Source organism: Vigna radiata, chromosome 11, assembly GCF_000741045.1.
Source record: "Vigna radiata var. radiata cultivar VC1973A chromosome 11, Vradiata_ver6, whole genome shotgun sequence".
NCBI lineage: Eukaryota > Viridiplantae > Streptophyta > Magnoliopsida > Fabales > Fabaceae > Vigna > Vigna radiata.
In genome coordinates this window covers 16358671-16377349 of record NC_028361.1, presented here as the reverse complement: position 1 = coordinate 16377349, position 18679 = coordinate 16358671, and the positions used below count along the sequence as shown (strand labels likewise).

The 18679-nt window shown below is 32.5% G+C and overlaps 2 protein-coding genes across 3 annotated transcripts; both read right to left on the bottom strand.

Moving 5' to 3' along the window:
• Window positions 1-4163: 4163 nt before the first annotated feature.
• Window positions 4164-11959, bottom strand: LOC106777545 (3-ketoacyl-CoA thiolase 2, peroxisomal). 2 transcript variants are annotated; one of them, XM_014665150.2, is made up of 14 exons: window positions 11811-11959; window positions 11212-11285; window positions 10524-10608; window positions 10206-10332; window positions 9949-10047; window positions 9796-9863; window positions 9585-9692; window positions 9222-9299; window positions 9013-9145; window positions 8816-8912; window positions 5698-5821; window positions 5230-5338; window positions 4900-4983; window positions 4164-4262 (listed from the first exon to the last, which is right to left on the bottom strand). In XM_014665150.2, exons 1-14 carry the CDS (start codon window positions 11913-11915, stop codon window positions 4216-4218), a joined length of 1338 nt encoding a protein of 445 aa, XP_014520636.1. In that variant the 5' UTR covers window positions 11916-11959; the 3' UTR covers window positions 4164-4215. The 2 variants fall into 2 exon arrangements, with proteins under 2 accessions (XP_014520636.1, XP_014520635.1); XM_014665149.2 differs by lacking the exons at window positions 8816-8912; window positions 9013-9145; window positions 9222-9299; ... (5 more) ...; window positions 11212-11285; window positions 11811-11959 and adding an exon at window positions 6365-8341.
• Window positions 11960-17443: 5484 nt separating this feature from the next.
• Window positions 17444-18192, bottom strand: LOC106776824. The gene has a single exon (XM_014664291.2). It carries the CDS (start codon window positions 18005-18007, stop codon window positions 17444-17446), a length of 564 nt encoding a protein of 187 aa, XP_014519777.1. The 5' UTR covers window positions 18008-18192.
• Between the last annotated feature and the right edge of the window lie 487 nt (window positions 18193-18679).

Sequence of the window (18679 nt, the reverse complement as noted above, 5' to 3'; positions counted from 1 at the left end):
GATGTTGTGGTATTTGTGTTATTGTTTTTTAAAACAGACCATTATTGAATGTAATTGGTGTTTCTTTGTTACAGAATGGTAGTGAAGACGATGGTTACAATTACTTTAGATGGTGCCCTGATGATGGGATTGAGGAAAGGGATACGAATGTGAAGTGCAAAGGAAAGGCTGACTCTTTCGTGAACAAAGAAGAAATGGAAGGTGGATGGAAGATTATAAGCGATTTGGAGAAATCAGTTAAGATTTTGCAAAAATGGGTTAAGGTGTTGATATGGGTAGTTTGTGTTCTTTATCTAATGACGATGTGAACCACATTTACAAAAGGGCTTATTAAGGATCTTTAGGGTTAGACCTTGAAAGAAAATTCAAAATTTAGTAATAAAATAGGGAACAAAACTTTCAAAATGTCAACATCTTGAGCTATAGAACTCCGATTAGGGTGTTTTCATAAGGATGTGAAAGATCACTTCTGAACTACAAATTAGGCTTAAGAAACACTCAATTTAAATGTGTAGAATGAAAGTTATGAATATAAGATAAAACTGGACAAAAATTGATATTCTATAAATCGAGAAGAAGAAAGAAAATAAAACAAAGAAACAAAGATAAATAGAAGGAAAGAATCGCTAAAGAACTAAGGAGAATCGCTCTCACTATGATAAAAGGGATAAAAACCCTAAATTTTCTTTGATACAAAGGAGAATCGCTCAAGAACTAAGGAGAATCGCTCTTTCTGAGGAGGCAGCACACAGGATGGAAAGTTCTTTGATACAGCCAATGGTTCTTGAATCACTCAAGAACTAAGGAGAATCGCTCTCACTATGATAGAAGGGATAAAAACCCTAAATTTTATGCATAAAAAGTCTGACTTGTTCATTTGATGAAAATAGTAAAGCTTATAAGGGCTGATGTCTATGTTTCCAAATTGGACCCTTATTACAACTTGAAAAAAAGTCAAACTAAAGTCTGCTAATTGATTGGCCCAAAGACATAATTTGGTCAACCAATTTTACAAAGATTGGGATATTTTAAAAACAAACTAACTTATAAAATAAAACAGTAGCAAAATGGAGTTTTAGTTCTTTTCCATTTGGGCCATAATGCAATTCATCATCTTGACCTTTTCTCCTTCAAATTTGGGCATGTATTCAATTAATATGGACAACACTTATTGAAGAGCTTCCTTTGTTTTCCTTGTTTTGGCCCTTATTATGCATATATTGCCAAAGCTTCCTTTGCTTTCCTTATACTAATCACATACAACACTTCTCATACTTAAATTATCAACCACTCACACAAATACAACAAATGTAATGAGGATATCAACCTTTACTTACCTTTAACCATACATACGAAAAGTGTATATCAACACCATATATACAAAATCATCAACCTATTTCTACCATGACTTCAACTTATCATTTTCTATTCCATCAAAACCAATTTTCCACATACTCGGTATAAGCAATCCAAGTATAAAAGCAATACATCTCGTTATCTTAAACACAAAAAAAATTTAAAGAGAGTAACATCCTTTGCTCATCTCATTCATACTCATCATATGCTCAGAATCATTCATCCAATTCATACAAGTTTTGCATAAAGTAAAAGAGATGGATTAGCTCCCCTACCTCTTTTCTTGAACAATCTTGACTCTTCTCTTCACAAACTCTGGGCAGCTCTACTCCTCTTTACACTTCAAAAAATCAGCCTTCCTTTTTAGCCATAACCTTTCCAACTTCAGAACTACCCTTGGTCTTAAGTAGCCAAGCTTTTGGGACAATCATGGTCCTTCTCCTCCTTATTTTAGGGAAAGCATTTGAAAAGGCAGCCACCCCACCCCTCTCCCCCTACTAAAGCATGTTTCAACCTGTCATTAAAGATCATAGTCAAAATTTTGTTTATTGGTATGTAACCATATAATGTTTATGAGTTTATGTTATTAAATAATGTTAATTAATTTGTTCTTACAGTAATTGTAGGGCTTTATCAAACGTGTTTTGACAATTTTACAGAGGATAATTGATTGTCGTGATGTGAGTGAGGACAATATAGCTTGAAATTGGACTATTGAGGCATTACAAATAGCTCGTGCAACGTTTGAAGAAGATGCCCCCAACAGTAGAGGAGGTCACAATGTACGCGGTAGACATTCATCATCATCATCTGACTGGCAACACTTTTTATTATTTATTTGGATTTTGAACTTCTTAGTAATATTTGCAATTAAACAACTTCGTATTTTCATTTATATAATCTCTTTACATAACACAAATATCAATCCTGATGCAAGTCTACATAGATAATATTAATGCCCTTCAACTCTACAAATGTTTGCATCCTACTGACATAAAAAAATGACCATGCTCGTGTCTTAGGGTAACTGGATAGATTATATAATATCCACCGTTGGTAAATGAGAATCTTCTTTTAGGTGAACCTCGAAAGATAAAATTAATAAATGTTATTTGTTTTTTAATGACTATGTTAAGAAGTGGGCTTTAAGCCTAATTCAACCCCACAAAACAGACCTTTAAGGTGAGGTTTTCACCCACTTATATATTATAAATTAGTCGTATCTCTAGTTGATGTGAGACTTTCAACACACCCCCTCACGCCGAGGTATATACATCTCGAGCGTGAGACTAGATATTAATTGGTGGTCCGATAATAGCCTTACAACGGATGGGACAATATGTCCAACAAACAAGAAATATCGCTAGAATAGACTCTAACCATACCTCTGATACCATATTAGAAAGTGGTTTTCATTAGTGGTATTTTTTTTAACGTGAAACATAGTTTTTCTATTCAACTAAGGTTGGGTTTAATCAAAGTTATTATTTTGAATTTTTTTTACTAATATTAATTAAATTTTTCTTCGTAAAAAAGGGGCAATATTTATGTTATATTATAGTTAAGCTCATCAAGAATTAATTTTAACGACAATTATTAATTTTAGGATGATGTAAGTTATGATTTTCTTTGAACATTGATAAAAGTTATTTTCAAAAAAAATTATTAATAAAGATTTTTTCAAATGATTATTGACTTTGGTTATTTTTTATTTATATCAATTACATTTCAAATAATATTAGGTTTTTGGATAACTTTTCAATTAATATCTACTTAATTTTGTGGGTTAATATTTATCAAAACAATTGTAATCAATGTTTGTTGAATGTTTCTCTAATTGCAATCTATTTAAACACTAACTAAAAAATAATCTCAAGAAACATGAAACTAGAACTTGGATGACATCGATGAAAACGTACTCACTATTTTTAGGTGAAGTTTGAAATACTATAATTTTATTAAATTGTTTTAATAAAGTTTTTAAAATGTCAAATTGCATTATATTTTCGCCGAGCCGAGCTAAATCAATTTTGAGGACTTTATCCTCTGTTCTCACACTTGATGACCTTCTCTTGTTGACCAATAAAACAAAGTCTATCGGTCTCAAACAAAACTTCTTCGGTTAGAGGAAGTCTTTTTATTTATATAATTTTTTATTTTTTATCATTAATAATTTTAATTTTATTTTAATATAATTTCTATTATTTAAGTTTAGATTTATATTAAATTTCGACACAAAGACAAATTAATAATCATATATTTTTATTAATTAAAATACATTTTTAATCTATAATACCATTCACATCATTCACAAGTTTATAAAATTTATTTTCAACTCTCCCCATCCATTATTTCAAATTCTCAAATTCATTCACTCGTGTATACTCTATAATCTATAAACCACCTAAAATGTTAATGAGAATTGAAAGTGCTATTTATTATTTAATAATAATGGTAATAACATATCTTGTCCGCCACTATTTTGAGACATTCCCATCATAACTGAATTAAAAAAATAGTCTATATTATTAGAATCTATTGTTTGGTCAAATTTTTGTTTACTCTTTAATAAATAACTATTTACCAACTTTATCAAGTGATTTTTTTAAATTTAAATGTTTTTTTTTAAAATTTAACTATTTTTAAATTAATATAACTATTTATAATAAAATATTACTTACAAAATAAACAAAAAATTATTTATAATAAAATTATAAAAATACTAATATTTATTGTCATAATTATAATTTTATTATTTTTTATTATTAGAAAAAAAGTGAACCGCAGTAACATTATTTTAACTACTGTTCAACAACAAAGATCTTTATTTATTCTAACCATACAAACTTGCACAAATCTTCAATAGTCTCCCCTTTCAAATACAGCAGCAGCTCCCATACCAGAACCTGAAATTATGCACATTTCAATAATGTTACATGGAATGGAATAACATTCTTAAACTCTCAATGGATGTACCATTTATATGTTTATTTCACCTAAGTTTTGACACTAATTTTAACTTTTCTTGTATTTACTCATCATGTTCTTATTTCCATTTCCCTTTTAATTCACCTCTCTTGTGCCTTTTTCCCCAGTCTGAGACAACACAATTTCTGCAAATAAATATGCAAACCTATTCTGCAGGCTACTTTACACACCCTTTTCCCACAAATTTCTCCATAGACATATACAATAGAAGCAAATAAGAAAGAAAATGAAACAATTTTCTCTCAGGCTAATTTTTGAATTATAGAAGAAACCTATTTCATTTAGGTTCTCCAAAAACTAATATTAAACCGGGTAGGTGTTGTTTACATAAACTTCTACACAACTAGCTATACATTTGGCCAGGTTACGAACATTAACTTACAAGAAAATCTGAAACAAATTTTCCATTGTGTTCAACAAACCTTGAAATGATTTACACAATTTATCTCCCAACTTTTTAGTGATATGAATCAGTCACAAAACTAATTTCTCAAAATATACAATTGTTTTGACTTGTATTTGAGATGGAGAGGACATAAAGAAGAAATCACCTACCTATGCACATGGAGATTACACCATAGCGACAATCCCTGCCACGGCGTTTCATCTCATTCAACAAAGTTGCAACACATCGTGCACCTGTCAGAAAATGGCAGCATGAAAATTCACCAACAATGTCAGCACTAGGTTCATGATAGATGAACAGAATTTATCTGTTCAACTGTATGTGTAAGATGGCTTGTTTTGATTGTAAGATGAAATATACATGAGTAAACATGTTACAGTAATGTAAAGATTTTCCTCTATGGAGATTTTGGCATCTTCTTCCATTTAATAAGGGGAAAAAGTAAGATAAATTTCTGATGAAAAAAATCTCAACATCACCTGTGGCGCCCAAAGGATGTCCAAGAGCAATGGCACCACCATTAACATTGACCTTTCTGGGATCAAGTCCCAATTTCTTGCAGCAATAAACATACTGTGATGCAAAGGCCTACAAAGCCATTATATTGATAAGCACTTAGTACAAGATTAATTGAAGTGACTTGGCTATGAAAACATGTACAAGAAGAGTAGTTATTAATTAAGGCCCTATTTGAATAAACTTTTCTTCTGAATACTTTTAGAAGAAGAAAATTAGAGAGAAAATAAATTTACCTTCTTCAATAAGTGAAAATCAAGTTGTGGAACTTTTATAAAAACTGTCATTTAACTTCTCCCACAGGTAAGATATATCAGTTGACTTCAGTTTATAAAGAGTTCAATGCATTTAACTTCCTTATTTCTTCTCGTAGAACTCTTAAAAAGTTTGTCCAAAACAATGTCTGTAATGACAACTCTTAAAACTTTTACCTCATTGATTTCATATAAGTCAATGTTGCCAAGTTCAAGACCAGCAGATTTCACAGCGGCTGGGATGGCAGCTGCTGGGCCGACACCCATGACTGCAGGATCTACTCCAACAGCTGCGAAACTCCTGAAAATTAAATTCACTTGTGTGACAAATTTTAAATAGAAAAAAATATGAATAAGGTTCTGTCAGAAACCTGATTTAGTTATCTGTCCATGTCTGAATAGGTTTCAAGTAAAATTCGAGTTACTGATTTCACATATCCTTTCAGCATATAAAATTCTAATATAAAAAATGTGAAGCACATGGCTTCAAGCCTTGAGTATCCTATACTACGGCCACTTTTTCAGACAAATTTACCCAATAAGTATATACATACATACATAAATATATATATATATATATATTATGAATATTTTTCAATAGCTTCGCCTGCAGGATGCCAAATGAGAGTATTTATTGAACAAGGATCTCAAAAACTTACATTAATCAGAGGGAAACAACTAAAAGGCTAAGCAGATAAGAAATGTCTGAGCATTCAAGCCATTGATATACTATTCAAAAAAATTCCATGACACTCTCTTTATTTGTCCTGGTTTTGTATCAAATGGTTAAAATAATGTGTAACGATGCAGTGTGCGCACAAAATTAAGAGGCTCATGCATTTACAGTTTTTTCATAAGATCCTCAATTTTCTCAGCAGCTTGAAACATATTTTTCTGCTTGACTTCATCCAACAGCAATTGGCAAGTTCTGAATCTAGGAATTATATCTTGATCAATCATCTCCTCAAACAGAGAGAACGCCCAATTGCATCTATCTCCTCTACAAAGCCCATGAATTAGCAGCGTATAAGTTGAAAGATCAAGACTGAGATGATATTTCTTAATCATGTCATTTAATATATCATTCAACACACCATCTATTTTTCCACTTCTAAAGCAAGACTTGATCAATGGGTGATAAGTCTGAGCATCAGGCTTACAATAGTCTGAATTTTCCATCTCCTTCAGTATTTCAAAAGCTCTCTTTTCTTGAGCATGATAACAAAACATAGAAATCAATGAATTATAGGTGGATGTATTTGGAGAAACACCAGCCTTGGGCATTTCCACGTTGAATACATAGGCAGCGTCATCTAATCTACCTGCTCTCCCCAATGTATATAAGAAAGAGTTGAAGAAAAGTGTATCAGCCCTACATCCAGAAGACCTCATTCTCTCAGGTACTTTCAAAGCTTCCTCAAACTTTTCAGCCTTTGCCAATGCACTCATGATAGTAGTATAAGTTATCACATTAGCAGGGCACCCTTGAGCCTGCATTTCATCAAGAAGCTCATACACCTTGATGAAATTCCCTTCTTGACAGTAACACCGAATGATTGTGGAATAACTTATAACACAAGGGCGACAACCGTATCCTTTCATCTCTTCAATTGTCCAGTGTGCCTCGTCCACACGGCAGATTTTGCACCATCCATGAATGAATATGTTGAAGGTGTGAGCATTAGGAGCAATGTGCTGCTTCAGCTCCAGGAAAATTTCACGAGCTTGCTCCACAAATTTCTCTTTGCACAGGGTATCAAGCAACAAGTTCATGGAATCTATGTTCTTCTCCAACCCAAGAGCTTGCAAATCGTCAAATATCTTAACTGCATCTACCCATTGCCCTGCCCCAACAAACCGTCTCATTACCTTAGCCACAGTATTCATAGTGACCAGACCACTCTTACGCATTTCATCTAACAAATCCCTCAACTTTTGCATAACCTTCATTCTACCCAATATATCGACCATCATATCGTATGACTCCGGCGAATGTCTAAAGCTCGACTGTGAACCAGCCCATCTAAATACACCCAGCGCAGATTGCCAATCATCCTTGTATCGCTGGAGCAACAGGTGAACAAGGTTTTGGGAGAGAGGTATGGCATCACAAGTTTCATCATTCAAGAGGGTGTGAAGAGCTTCTTCCTCACTGCTTCCTTTGCCAAGTTTCACGGTGAGAATATCCAGGTACCTGATAAGCTCTTCTTGACTTTGTTCTTTATGAGAAAAATATCTAGTTCCTAGAGAAGAACACAAATGCCTATATGCATAACATATGCAACGGGAATCACCAACAATAATAGCACGATATAATACGGAATGCATCCGGATGAGTTTCAGAAATTTCGAAACAAACAATCAGGAAGCCTCACAGTTTGAAATAAGTAGACTCGGTCGCAGAATCGACAGAATCGTATGAACTCGCGAGTTTAGACGCGTTTTTGCGAGTTACGATGGACAAATTTTTTTAATGAAAACGAAGTCATATGGAGAGGACGAACTAGATTAGGGCTCCCTTGTGTTTAAGCCCCTTCTTCTCGTGCATCACCCTCTCTCATCTTCCTCCCACATCAGATTAGGGTTTGAGTCTTGCGATTCACACTCTCTCACGTAGTGTCTCGCGCTCGCCGTCAACAACGTGGTAGCCATCGTTGTCGCCTAATTCGTTATCGGTTTCGCGCTCAATCGTCGTCGCCGTCGTGTTCAGTCGCCATTGCCGTCGCCTCGAACATCGTTGGCTGGGTCATCCTTGCTATAAGTTTTACTTTATATTATAGCCATTTTAAAACCAGTGTTATAACTTAAAAGTTATAAGTTATTCGGCCCCTTTTTTGCCACTGATAGTTAGCTTTTAATTTTAAAAGCAATTTTGGGGTATTTATAAATTATCACATTTTTTTAATTTTGCAGTAAAAAACTAATATAATTAGGATATAATGTCTAGGAATAGTTGTAGTTATATTTCACAATTTAAATTTATTTATTTTAAGTATTTTTGAGTTATATAATTTTGTATACTTAAATAAAATTAAGATATTATTTATATAACTTTTTTTTTTTTATCAAAGTAAACTTTTCGTGTTTAAATTTAGAGTCCACGTCCAATATTTACATAAACTTTCAGAGTTTCAGAACCTTATTCCCTGTACTTGTTTATTATAGTTTATGTTTACACTTTAACGACCATTTATTTTATTTTTATAATGTATTAAATAAATGTAAAAATATGTCTATGGTAAAGCCACTCTCCTCATTATATAGAGGATACATGCATCTCATTGTTATTGTTTACCTGAAGATTCCTAGAATAGGAAGCCCCTTTTGTAAAGCCACTCTTCTCTTCATGAGGAGCACAGCTCCTGCACCATCACTAATTTGGCTAGCATTCCCTGAAATTGAAATAAAAAGAAAGATTCAAAACAAATATATTCACAAGCTACAAGATTTCCCCGAGAGTAACAAAGTTAACGAAAGATAGTTCTTCAATACCAGCTGTTGTGGATCCATCTTTCTGGAATGCAGGCTTCAGCTTTGCCAAATCCATTATATTTGTGTTTGGCCGAATACCATCATCAACAGAAACAGTAATTTTCTTCTCCACTCTAGTTTTAGGGTCCACAAACTTTCAAAACAAATATCATTAGTAGTATAATATATTTAATACTACAGGAATGATCATTTTGGCCGTTGATGCTTACCTTTGTAGAAACTGGAATGATTTCTTCTTTGAATTTACCGGATGCTGTTGCAGCTGCAGCACGCTTGTGAGACTCAACCTGATTTTACAAACTAAAAGTTCAAGCATCCTGATAATCTTTTCATACATATTTTGGATCTGTTTGGATAAACTTCCCTACAAACACTTAAGATAGAAAAATAAAATAAGTTGCTCCATAAGCTAAAACTGCTTATGCAAAAACTAATTTAAAGAAATTCATTTAGTTTCTACAACAGATTTTCAGCTCATGCTTGCATAAGCTAGTTTTAGCTTTTATGAACACACTCATTTTACCTTTTTCTTGACAAACCCTTAACATATTAAATAATTGTGTCATACTCACAGCAGCCTGATCTTGCTCTAGCCTTGTCACACCATAGCGCTGTGCTACATTCTCAGAAGTTATTCCCATAGGAAGAAGACAATCCCGGGCTTGTGCAAAGGTTTCTACCTGTTAATTAATATAATGAAAAATCAAGTTAATATAATGAAAAGTCAAGCCAAACATCTCTCAAAGGAAAAGGCGGAATTCAAAATATACAACTTCTGCACACCTTCGGGTTAATGTTTTTAAGCCTATTCACAGTGTCATTTGACATAGACTCCAATCCAGCCCCAATACCTACATGATATATTAGGAAGATTAGGGTAAAGAAATAACCAGGCCATGGAATTTTAATATAAAGTTTAGATCAATTCATTCTGACCAATGTCATAGAAACCAGCTTTTATATAAGCAGCTACATCGGCAACTGCCTGCAGTCCAGATGAACATTGCCTATTGACAGTTCGAAGAGGCACAGTATCTGGTTGAAAATTGAATGAGATCCATAATATATTAGAAATCGTGCTAAAATAAATACGAGCCACAAGAATAATCATATGAAGCCACCTCAAGATGACTTCTACATTCAGTAAAATCAATGATTTTGTATAGCATATCAATGAAGACTGTAAAATGTACCTGGGAAACCTGCATAAAAGGCAGCCATTCTGCACTCAATTCCTCTATCTGATCCAGGGGCGAGTACTGTACCCACAACAATGTCTCCAACTTCTGCTGGGTCCACTTTTGTTTTCTCTATCACAGCCTATAGGAAAACTCAGGTTAGGAACCACAGAACAAAAGTGAAGTAAAATCAATAAACCAATGATCAACAAAAGTAGCTCAAAATATTTCAAGGTTGCCATGTTCCAATCATAAACCATTATGAATGTTCCCTAAAGCATTTTTTATCCTTACTAATATTATTTTCAATTCTTGAATTATTCAAAGAATTACCTTCAGAACTGAGGCAAGAAGATCATCTGGAAGAGTATCCTTAAAGCCTCCACGTTTTGCTTTGCAAATGGCAGTTCGATATGCCCTGGTTATTGCAGAGAAATTAAAGCTAAAAGGTTCAACAATCTCATCAATAAAATCATAGAGCAAATACTCAATTTCATCCCTGAATGATATATATCATTGATCAACCAAGTCCAAGTCTTTGAATGATAGTAGGAAAATCACAAAGTCAGCCAATCTACCCAAAACTTTATCACGACATGCTTACGAGTCTTCTTTCTTGTATATTGTTCAACTTTCTCGTTTCTACTCAATACTAAATTCGGATTCATACTTGGATTTCTAATACATGTTGGGTTCTTCAAGTTCTAAGATCAGAAATTGGTATTGGCTCAAAATTTGATTCTGAGTTGAAGCAATTTCAGGTAAAATTTGCGTTGGATAAAAAAATGTATCCTGAGTTTTACTGCTAAATTGGTTTTACAATAAAAGCATCCAAACATAAAACAAGTCACTTCAAAATCAACTTTAACCAAAAACTAGCAACGCTAATCCAAATTTACGCTCTAACATTTAACGATACGAGAATAGTCATTGACACATACATTTCAAGGACTAATTGGATTGCTACCACAAAATAGAGAATTAGAAATCACACAAATAGAATTTATATACGCAAACTTACGCTACAATCACCACATCATCTTCTGATCCACCCCTTTGCCCATGTGAAGAATTCCCAGCAAAACATGATGAAGCCTAACAAGAAATGGAAAAGAGGCTTAAACAATGTAAAGCATTTCCACATATACTTCAGAAAGTAAAAGTTGGTTCAACAAATCCAGAATAAAAAAAAACTTCACAAATCTACTACTCTAACATTTTTGTTTCCTATAATACACTCTCTGCTATGTTAAAATTTATCGAATATTACAAACTTTTGTCGGTGGTTCCACATATAAAAATCATCCTAAGATCTTTAGTTAAACCTTCAAAAGCCACAGTCAACCAAACTGAACAGCATTCAGCGAGCAAGAGATCAAATTTATGCAGTAACAATACATTAACAAATGGAGTAATAAGGTAGCTTAATGTAGAGTGGAAGGGGAAGGAAGAAGAGAAGATGAGTTCAACTTTTCCACCAGCATTTGAAGATATAAGGTAAATTTAGTGAGTTTGAAGAGAAGGTAAGAGAAGTTATGATTTCTATTCACCTGACAAAACAAAATAGTAACCACTTGAAAAACAGAGAAATTTGAAAGAAAAAACGGAACACCCACTTACTGAGAGATCCGTAGATTGATGGGCTTGGCGCGAAAAAATCAAACTTGAAGAACTGGGTTGAAGATGGTCAAGCAGTACCCTCTGTCTTTGAATTGCTTTCTCCATATTTGGCCAACTGTACTATCTTGTGTTTGTGGGTACTGAATTGCCTGACAGAGAAACAATTGCACATAACAATTATATAATTGTAAAAAGCACACTAAAGTTTCCATAATGCGGGATAAAGAAGGGAGAAATTGACTTGAATGAATGTTATCTTTCTTAGAAAATTCTATGTTACCTTTTAAAGTTAATTTTATTTATTTTAAAATGATTTTTGTGCATCACATGTGGGTCGGCGGATTGGAAACGCACTAGCAAAGTTCGTAAAAGCAACGTGAAAAACGCGACCTCCGTCCAAAAGTGATTGACTCCACCAAGAAAGAAACACACAGGAAAATAAGGGTGTGTTTGTAGTGGTGAACATATGGTCAAACCAACGTGAATTTGTTCACAGATTTTATTTTTTTTTACCCAATTAATATCAATTACCTTAATTTTTTTTTTTACCTTTTACTGCAATTTTTTAATTTATATGGAAGAAAAATGTGTTCAACGGTATATAAAATTTAAATATTGATATAAAACACATTTGACGCATAAAATACTAATATAATTAAATTTTTAAAATATAGTTAGTTTAAAAAACCTATATCAATTTATTTTTAAAATTTTAAAAATAAAATATACCAGAAATTTTGACAAGTCAAATTTAAATATTTTAAACACTAAAAATATATTTAATTTTAAATTTAAACAATTTATACGAGTAATACTATACTAACAACGATAAAAACATGTAATGTTTTAGTTCATAGTTTATTTTATTTTATTTTTAAAATTTTGTAAGAAAAATAAAAAAATACATGTATCAAGTTAACGTTGTATCACATGGTAATGATATTATAATGTGATAGTGGCCGTCTCATGTGTCGCATTCAACACCAAATGTCATTGTTAGCACTAATTATCATTTTCTTAATTTCAATTAGTTTAAAAATAATTTCATAAATGTTTAAGAAAAATACGTTTATATAAAAATTAAATTTGATCTCCATTTGAAGAAAAACAAAATATTTAATTTTAAAAGAACTTGGGATTGAATTAAACCAAAATAACAAATACATTGAATTGAAATTAGGAGTGTCGTTTGACATTAACATTGACATATGACAGTGCATGTGGTTAGCTTCACACATGACAACTTTTTTAACTAAAAATAAATGAAATAAAAAATTATAAATTGACATGTGACACATTTAATGTTGATAGTAGAGTTTTAATGGAAATGATCAAATTATATCACATTTTAAAAAGTAGATCCTAATTGATACCAATAAAAATTTAGAGACCAATTTGAGATTTTTCCTACAAAAATAAAAACCAAAAGCATAACTAAATCATGTTTTTATTTTTATTTTTTCAAAATGTTTTTAGGTCCACATGTAGGATTCGTGACATGCCATGTGATAGTGATAATGTCACATGTTAGTGTCACATAAAACAATGGTATCACTTTTCAAATTAAAACCAAATTTGTTAAATTAACTTTTTAATATATTAAATTAAAATAATTATATGCTAAATTACTTGTTATAATAATAATAATAATTTAATTGGTAGATATTAATAATTTAAATTATTCTATATGTTTATTTTTTTAATTATATAATAAAATTTGATATTTTCATGTATAAGTTCTGAATATGTGAGTTTGTTGGTTGGATGTATGCTGTGAAGATAAGACAGATTATTATGGGGTTGTATTGCCAAAACTAATAAATCTAGAGATGATTCTTTCAGTCGTGCAATGCGGGAAAGATATTATCTTCAGTCGTGCGATGCAGGAAGAGGATGAGTTCAAGTGTTGATGAGACAATGGAAAGGGGAAGGATGTTTTGTCGTTGCTTTGGCTCGTTGCTGAGTATAGTGTCCAGTGTGAGATTCACTGAAGTTTTTACTCCTAAGTCCTAAAGGAATAGAGGAAATAGGTCTTGCTGAGATGATAGAACGACTTGGACTAATTGGTTCACATGAATAAGTGTATAGTTGAGTACAAAGAGGGATAGACCACTGGTTTGTGATAATGATGGGTAACCGTGCTTGAGTTATTGATGTGTTATTTGTGTGTTAAATATTGTGATGAATATTTAGCTCTTGTGAGTTTTGTTATCTTGACTATGTTTAATTCTCAGCTAGCTCACCTCTGTGTTTGTTTGTTTATGTGTGTGTGATAATCATATAACTTGTGTCGTTATACAAGAACATATGATATTGTAGATAATTCGGACATAGTTTAATGCGATGAGTTAATTAAGAAAGTTGGGGAATTTTTATGGTTTTGTTTGAATAAAGTATTTTATTTAGAGTTTAATTTGTAATAGATTGAATTTTATAGATTATTACTAGTTTATTGTAAAGAATTATTGATTTTAGACTTCCACATTGCTATTATGTTTTCTTTTTTAATTTGAAATATTTCTCGTAATCGTGACATTCCAAATTAGGGTGTTACATACTGCTTTGTCAACCTTGTCTACCTTGCCTACATCGTCTACCTCTTCGATCTCATTAGCCTTGTCGACCTCGCCAACCTTGCCTACCATGTTGACCTCGTCCGCCTTTCCAGTCTTGCCTGCCTCGCTTGCCTCATCGACCTTGTTGACCTCGTTGACCTTGTTTGTCTTGTTGTCCTTATCGACCTCCCTGGCCTAGTTCACCTCATCTACCCTGTTGACCTTGCCTACCTGATTGACCTTGCTGGGCTTATTAACCTCGCAAACCTTGTCGACCTTATCGATCTTGCCAACCTCTCAGACCTTCATCGACCTTACCGACAACGACGAGCCACTATGCTTTTCTATCTCTTCTAGCTCTTTATTTTGGGTGATAATGCAGGCCAAACTGGGGATAGAAAAGGGATATTGAAAGATGGTGATTGAGGTTTAAACGCGGGTGCTAGATGAAAGGGATTTTGTTATATTTGTGATAGTAGGGTGGAAACTGGATGGTGAAATAGGTACTTGACAAATGTATGATGATGGTTATGGTGGAGAAATTCAAGAGTGAAGGAGAACCGTGTTGTGTGAGTGAGTGTGCTTTAGGAAGGTTTTTTGGTGATGGAGGTAATGAAAATGTGATGAACTTGTGTTGTGTAATGAAGGTTCGTCACCTTTCTTCTTGGCTCTTATCTTGTTTCGATACTCCTTACTTTCTCCAAATGCATAAACTCGGTAGCTCGCACCTTAGTTCATCCATGCTTGTAGGCGATGTCATATATAAGTTGTTCGCAAAAGGACTTAGCCTAAATGTTATGATGATATAGTGAAGAACCACCTCGGGATTGAGGATTTTGATCTTCAAGGCCACTTTATTAAACCTTTCAATTAAGATTCGTAAAGACTATCCTTTTTCTTGGTTAACATTGAGGAGTGTAAGAGAGGTGAGGTGATGATGGCGACTTTTGGTGAATTGTGTTGTAAAGGATGACACTAAAGTGTCAAAATAGTTGATGGGATAAGGTGAAAGGCGGGTGAACCATTCCAAGGTTGCCTTCTTCAAAGTGTTGGCAAAAGCTTTGTACATGACGACATTGTCAGTCGGGTACAAGCTAACATGAGTGGTGTGGACGACAATGTGCTCGTCTAGATTAGTGCTACCGTTATACCAGTTAAAGGTAAAAGCCTTCCACTACTTATGATTAGGGTATCAGTGATGTCTTCTATGAAGGTATGGAGGAGGCTCCCTCCTACTATTGAGGAGGGTTTTGTCTAGGGGTAGGATTGTACTCGCTTTCCTTTTCATTTCCACGAATAGGGTCAGTGTGAGGTGGAGTTTTCTACACTGAAATCGTGTCATCAATGATTTCTTTCTCCTTTCCTTTACTAGCCATTATCTCATCCTCAACCCTCCTTTTTAGCCTTACATTTTCCTCCATCAGGGCATCCATTTCTTCAACACTTCTTCTCTTAGACTCAACAAACTCTGACTACATCTTAGCCCAGGCTTCCAAGATAGTGGCTATGTCAGCCGAGAGAGTCTCGCTTCTCTTTTCTTCAGCTATCCTGCTTCTTGTGGACATAATAAATGCTTTTCTTCACAGAATACAAGTCAACCTCACGGTGAGTGCCAATTGTTCTTACAGAGCTGAGTAAGTATCCTATAAAGACTTCTACGAACTCTCCAAATGCTTCCAACCTTCAAACTTTGTGATACCCGTCCTCCTTGTACTAGGTAGGGTATGTGTATGTAGAGGAAACTCTGATGATCAAGTTAGTCTCTCACATCAACAAATAATAAATGTATAATTAATAAAAATGTAATCAATATACTTCGTAAAATGCACTATTTATACTTATAATTTATGGACATATGTACATGAATATGAGTCCAAATCCATTCTGTTCCAAATACTTTATATCTTTTATATTATTGTAGTTAATCATGAATTATGATGAATAAATGTTTTATATGTTATTGCATTGACTGAAGAAAGATAAATCAAATACATAGTAAATTGATTTAATAAGTCAACATATACTTATTGAAAGACAAAACATATTGACCAATATATATATATATATATATATATATATATATATATATATATATATATATATATATATATATATATATAATATGACTTATATATATCTATTGGCAATATCAATATAGTGCTTGTCTATATATATAAATTAAAAATCTCATCTTTTTAAAACCTAAATTATCACTTATTTACATGTTTAAAGATTGAAAGAAGATTATTCTCAACGGGTAAACCTGTGATTTCCGCTAGTCCACACAAATAATGCTTCTTGCAAAAGCGAAATTAATGTTCCATTCCGGGTTGCAACTTGTGATTAGTTCTTTTCCCACTTACACTGAATCATCACTTTTCTACCCCCATTAATTCAAGCCACAAAAATTGGTTCAACAATTCACACGGCAATAACATTGTCGTTGAAATTACCAAAACCAAATTTCAACCCACAATATTAATAATTTAATACGTTGAAAATAAAAAATTTGATGTTTGTATCAAGGGTATTGGTAACCTATTTACTATATGTATATTACACCTCTTAAATACCTGCTTGAATGACTTCAAATTTTAAAGATGGTAAATATTTAAGTGATCTTTTAATTATAATTAATGTTTATTTTAATTTCGTGATACTCGCATTTATTTATTATTATTATTATTATTATTATTATTATTATTATTATTATTTTCTTAAACTTTTCACTTTTCTTATTCTCTCTCTAAATTTTTTTTCTTTACTCTACTACATTTATAAATATAAATACCTTTTACAATTCCTATACGTGGTTCAACATACAGGCAGATCTAATTAACTCTTAGTCATGTTCATTGTAATAAATCAGCTTGATATTATTGAGTTTTATAGCATGTTTAAGTAAATCGATCCACTTAACTAATAAACCTATATTTAGTTCAATTATATTATAAATTTTTTAAATTAAACTAACTTATTTTTAACTTAATTCCTGATAAATCAACACGTGTAATATCACAAAAAGAAAAAAAGAAAAACAACTACGTACAATCTATACATATTGTGTTAGTCCTCTCATTATTTACTTTCACTTTTTTTCACCCTTAACCAAATGGGTTCCTCATTGATGGTTTCCAAGACAGGCTTCTTTGACCTACAATAACTTAACCTATTTCGAAACCCTAATTCAATTTCAAACCCTTCCAAACTCAACCTCGACACTTCATTATTTACTCCAACATCATAGGTAGACTCACATGACACTAAATCTTTAACTTCAACTCCATCAACCGAATCATCACATGATATTGAATCTTTAATTCCATATATCCGCTTGGCCGTCATGTTGAAGAGCGCCGCCACGTCGGCGGCGGTGACAACGGAGTTCAGCCTTCTCATAGGGAAGAAGATGTAGAGGTTACCAAATTCCAACTCTTCGTCGGCACCAAGAGGTGAAAACCTTCGTCCGATGTGTAGAGACTTTGAATTGGTTAAGAAGTTAGTGGGACACTCTATCATAAGCTCAGCTACGTTCACTTGCTCCTTGTATTGCTTCACCTCACCCGTGGGGAAGATCACACGTGTTGACCTTGTGTTCTTCATCAATGGAGGAGCCAAAGTGCAAGAGATGTAATTGCCCATCACAAGAAATTATAAATTAACCAAGAGAAGAAAAAAGTTTCCAAGGTAGAGAAAATTAGGTTTAAGTCTAAGAGAGAGGAGATGATGAATTGGGTTGTGAAGTTAAAGAGAAAAAGGATCTCTTCATGTCGAACTGAAGTTGGAAGATTGATTATATATACAATAGGAATTGGAAAAGGAGGAATGTGTTTTGTTAAAAGTTAAAGAAAATGATATTTTTATGAGAGATAGAAAAATGTTTAAAAACAATCATACCATAATACACTTTTACATTCATTTGACACAAAATATTAAAATAAAATGATCATAAAAATATAAAATTTTATAATTTTCTAAGAAAAAAAAGAATAAAATGTAAATAAGAATTTTAAAATAAATGTAAAAGATTTTAGTGTCTCAAACAATATTTTTTAATATTTAACCATATGGAATATGACCAAAACTTTTCAATGTTTTCTTATGTTGTATGTAATAAAATTTACCAATTACATGTAATGTTTATGCAAATGTTATCTATAAAATGGGACATTAGTTAATGGAGAAAATATTTGAAGTATAATACTGAAATAAAGGAAGAATCTTTAAAATTAAAATGAACATTAAATTTAATATTAATTTTAGAATTGGAGTAATTTTTTTTTGTGTGCTTACGTTTTATATAATAATATCACT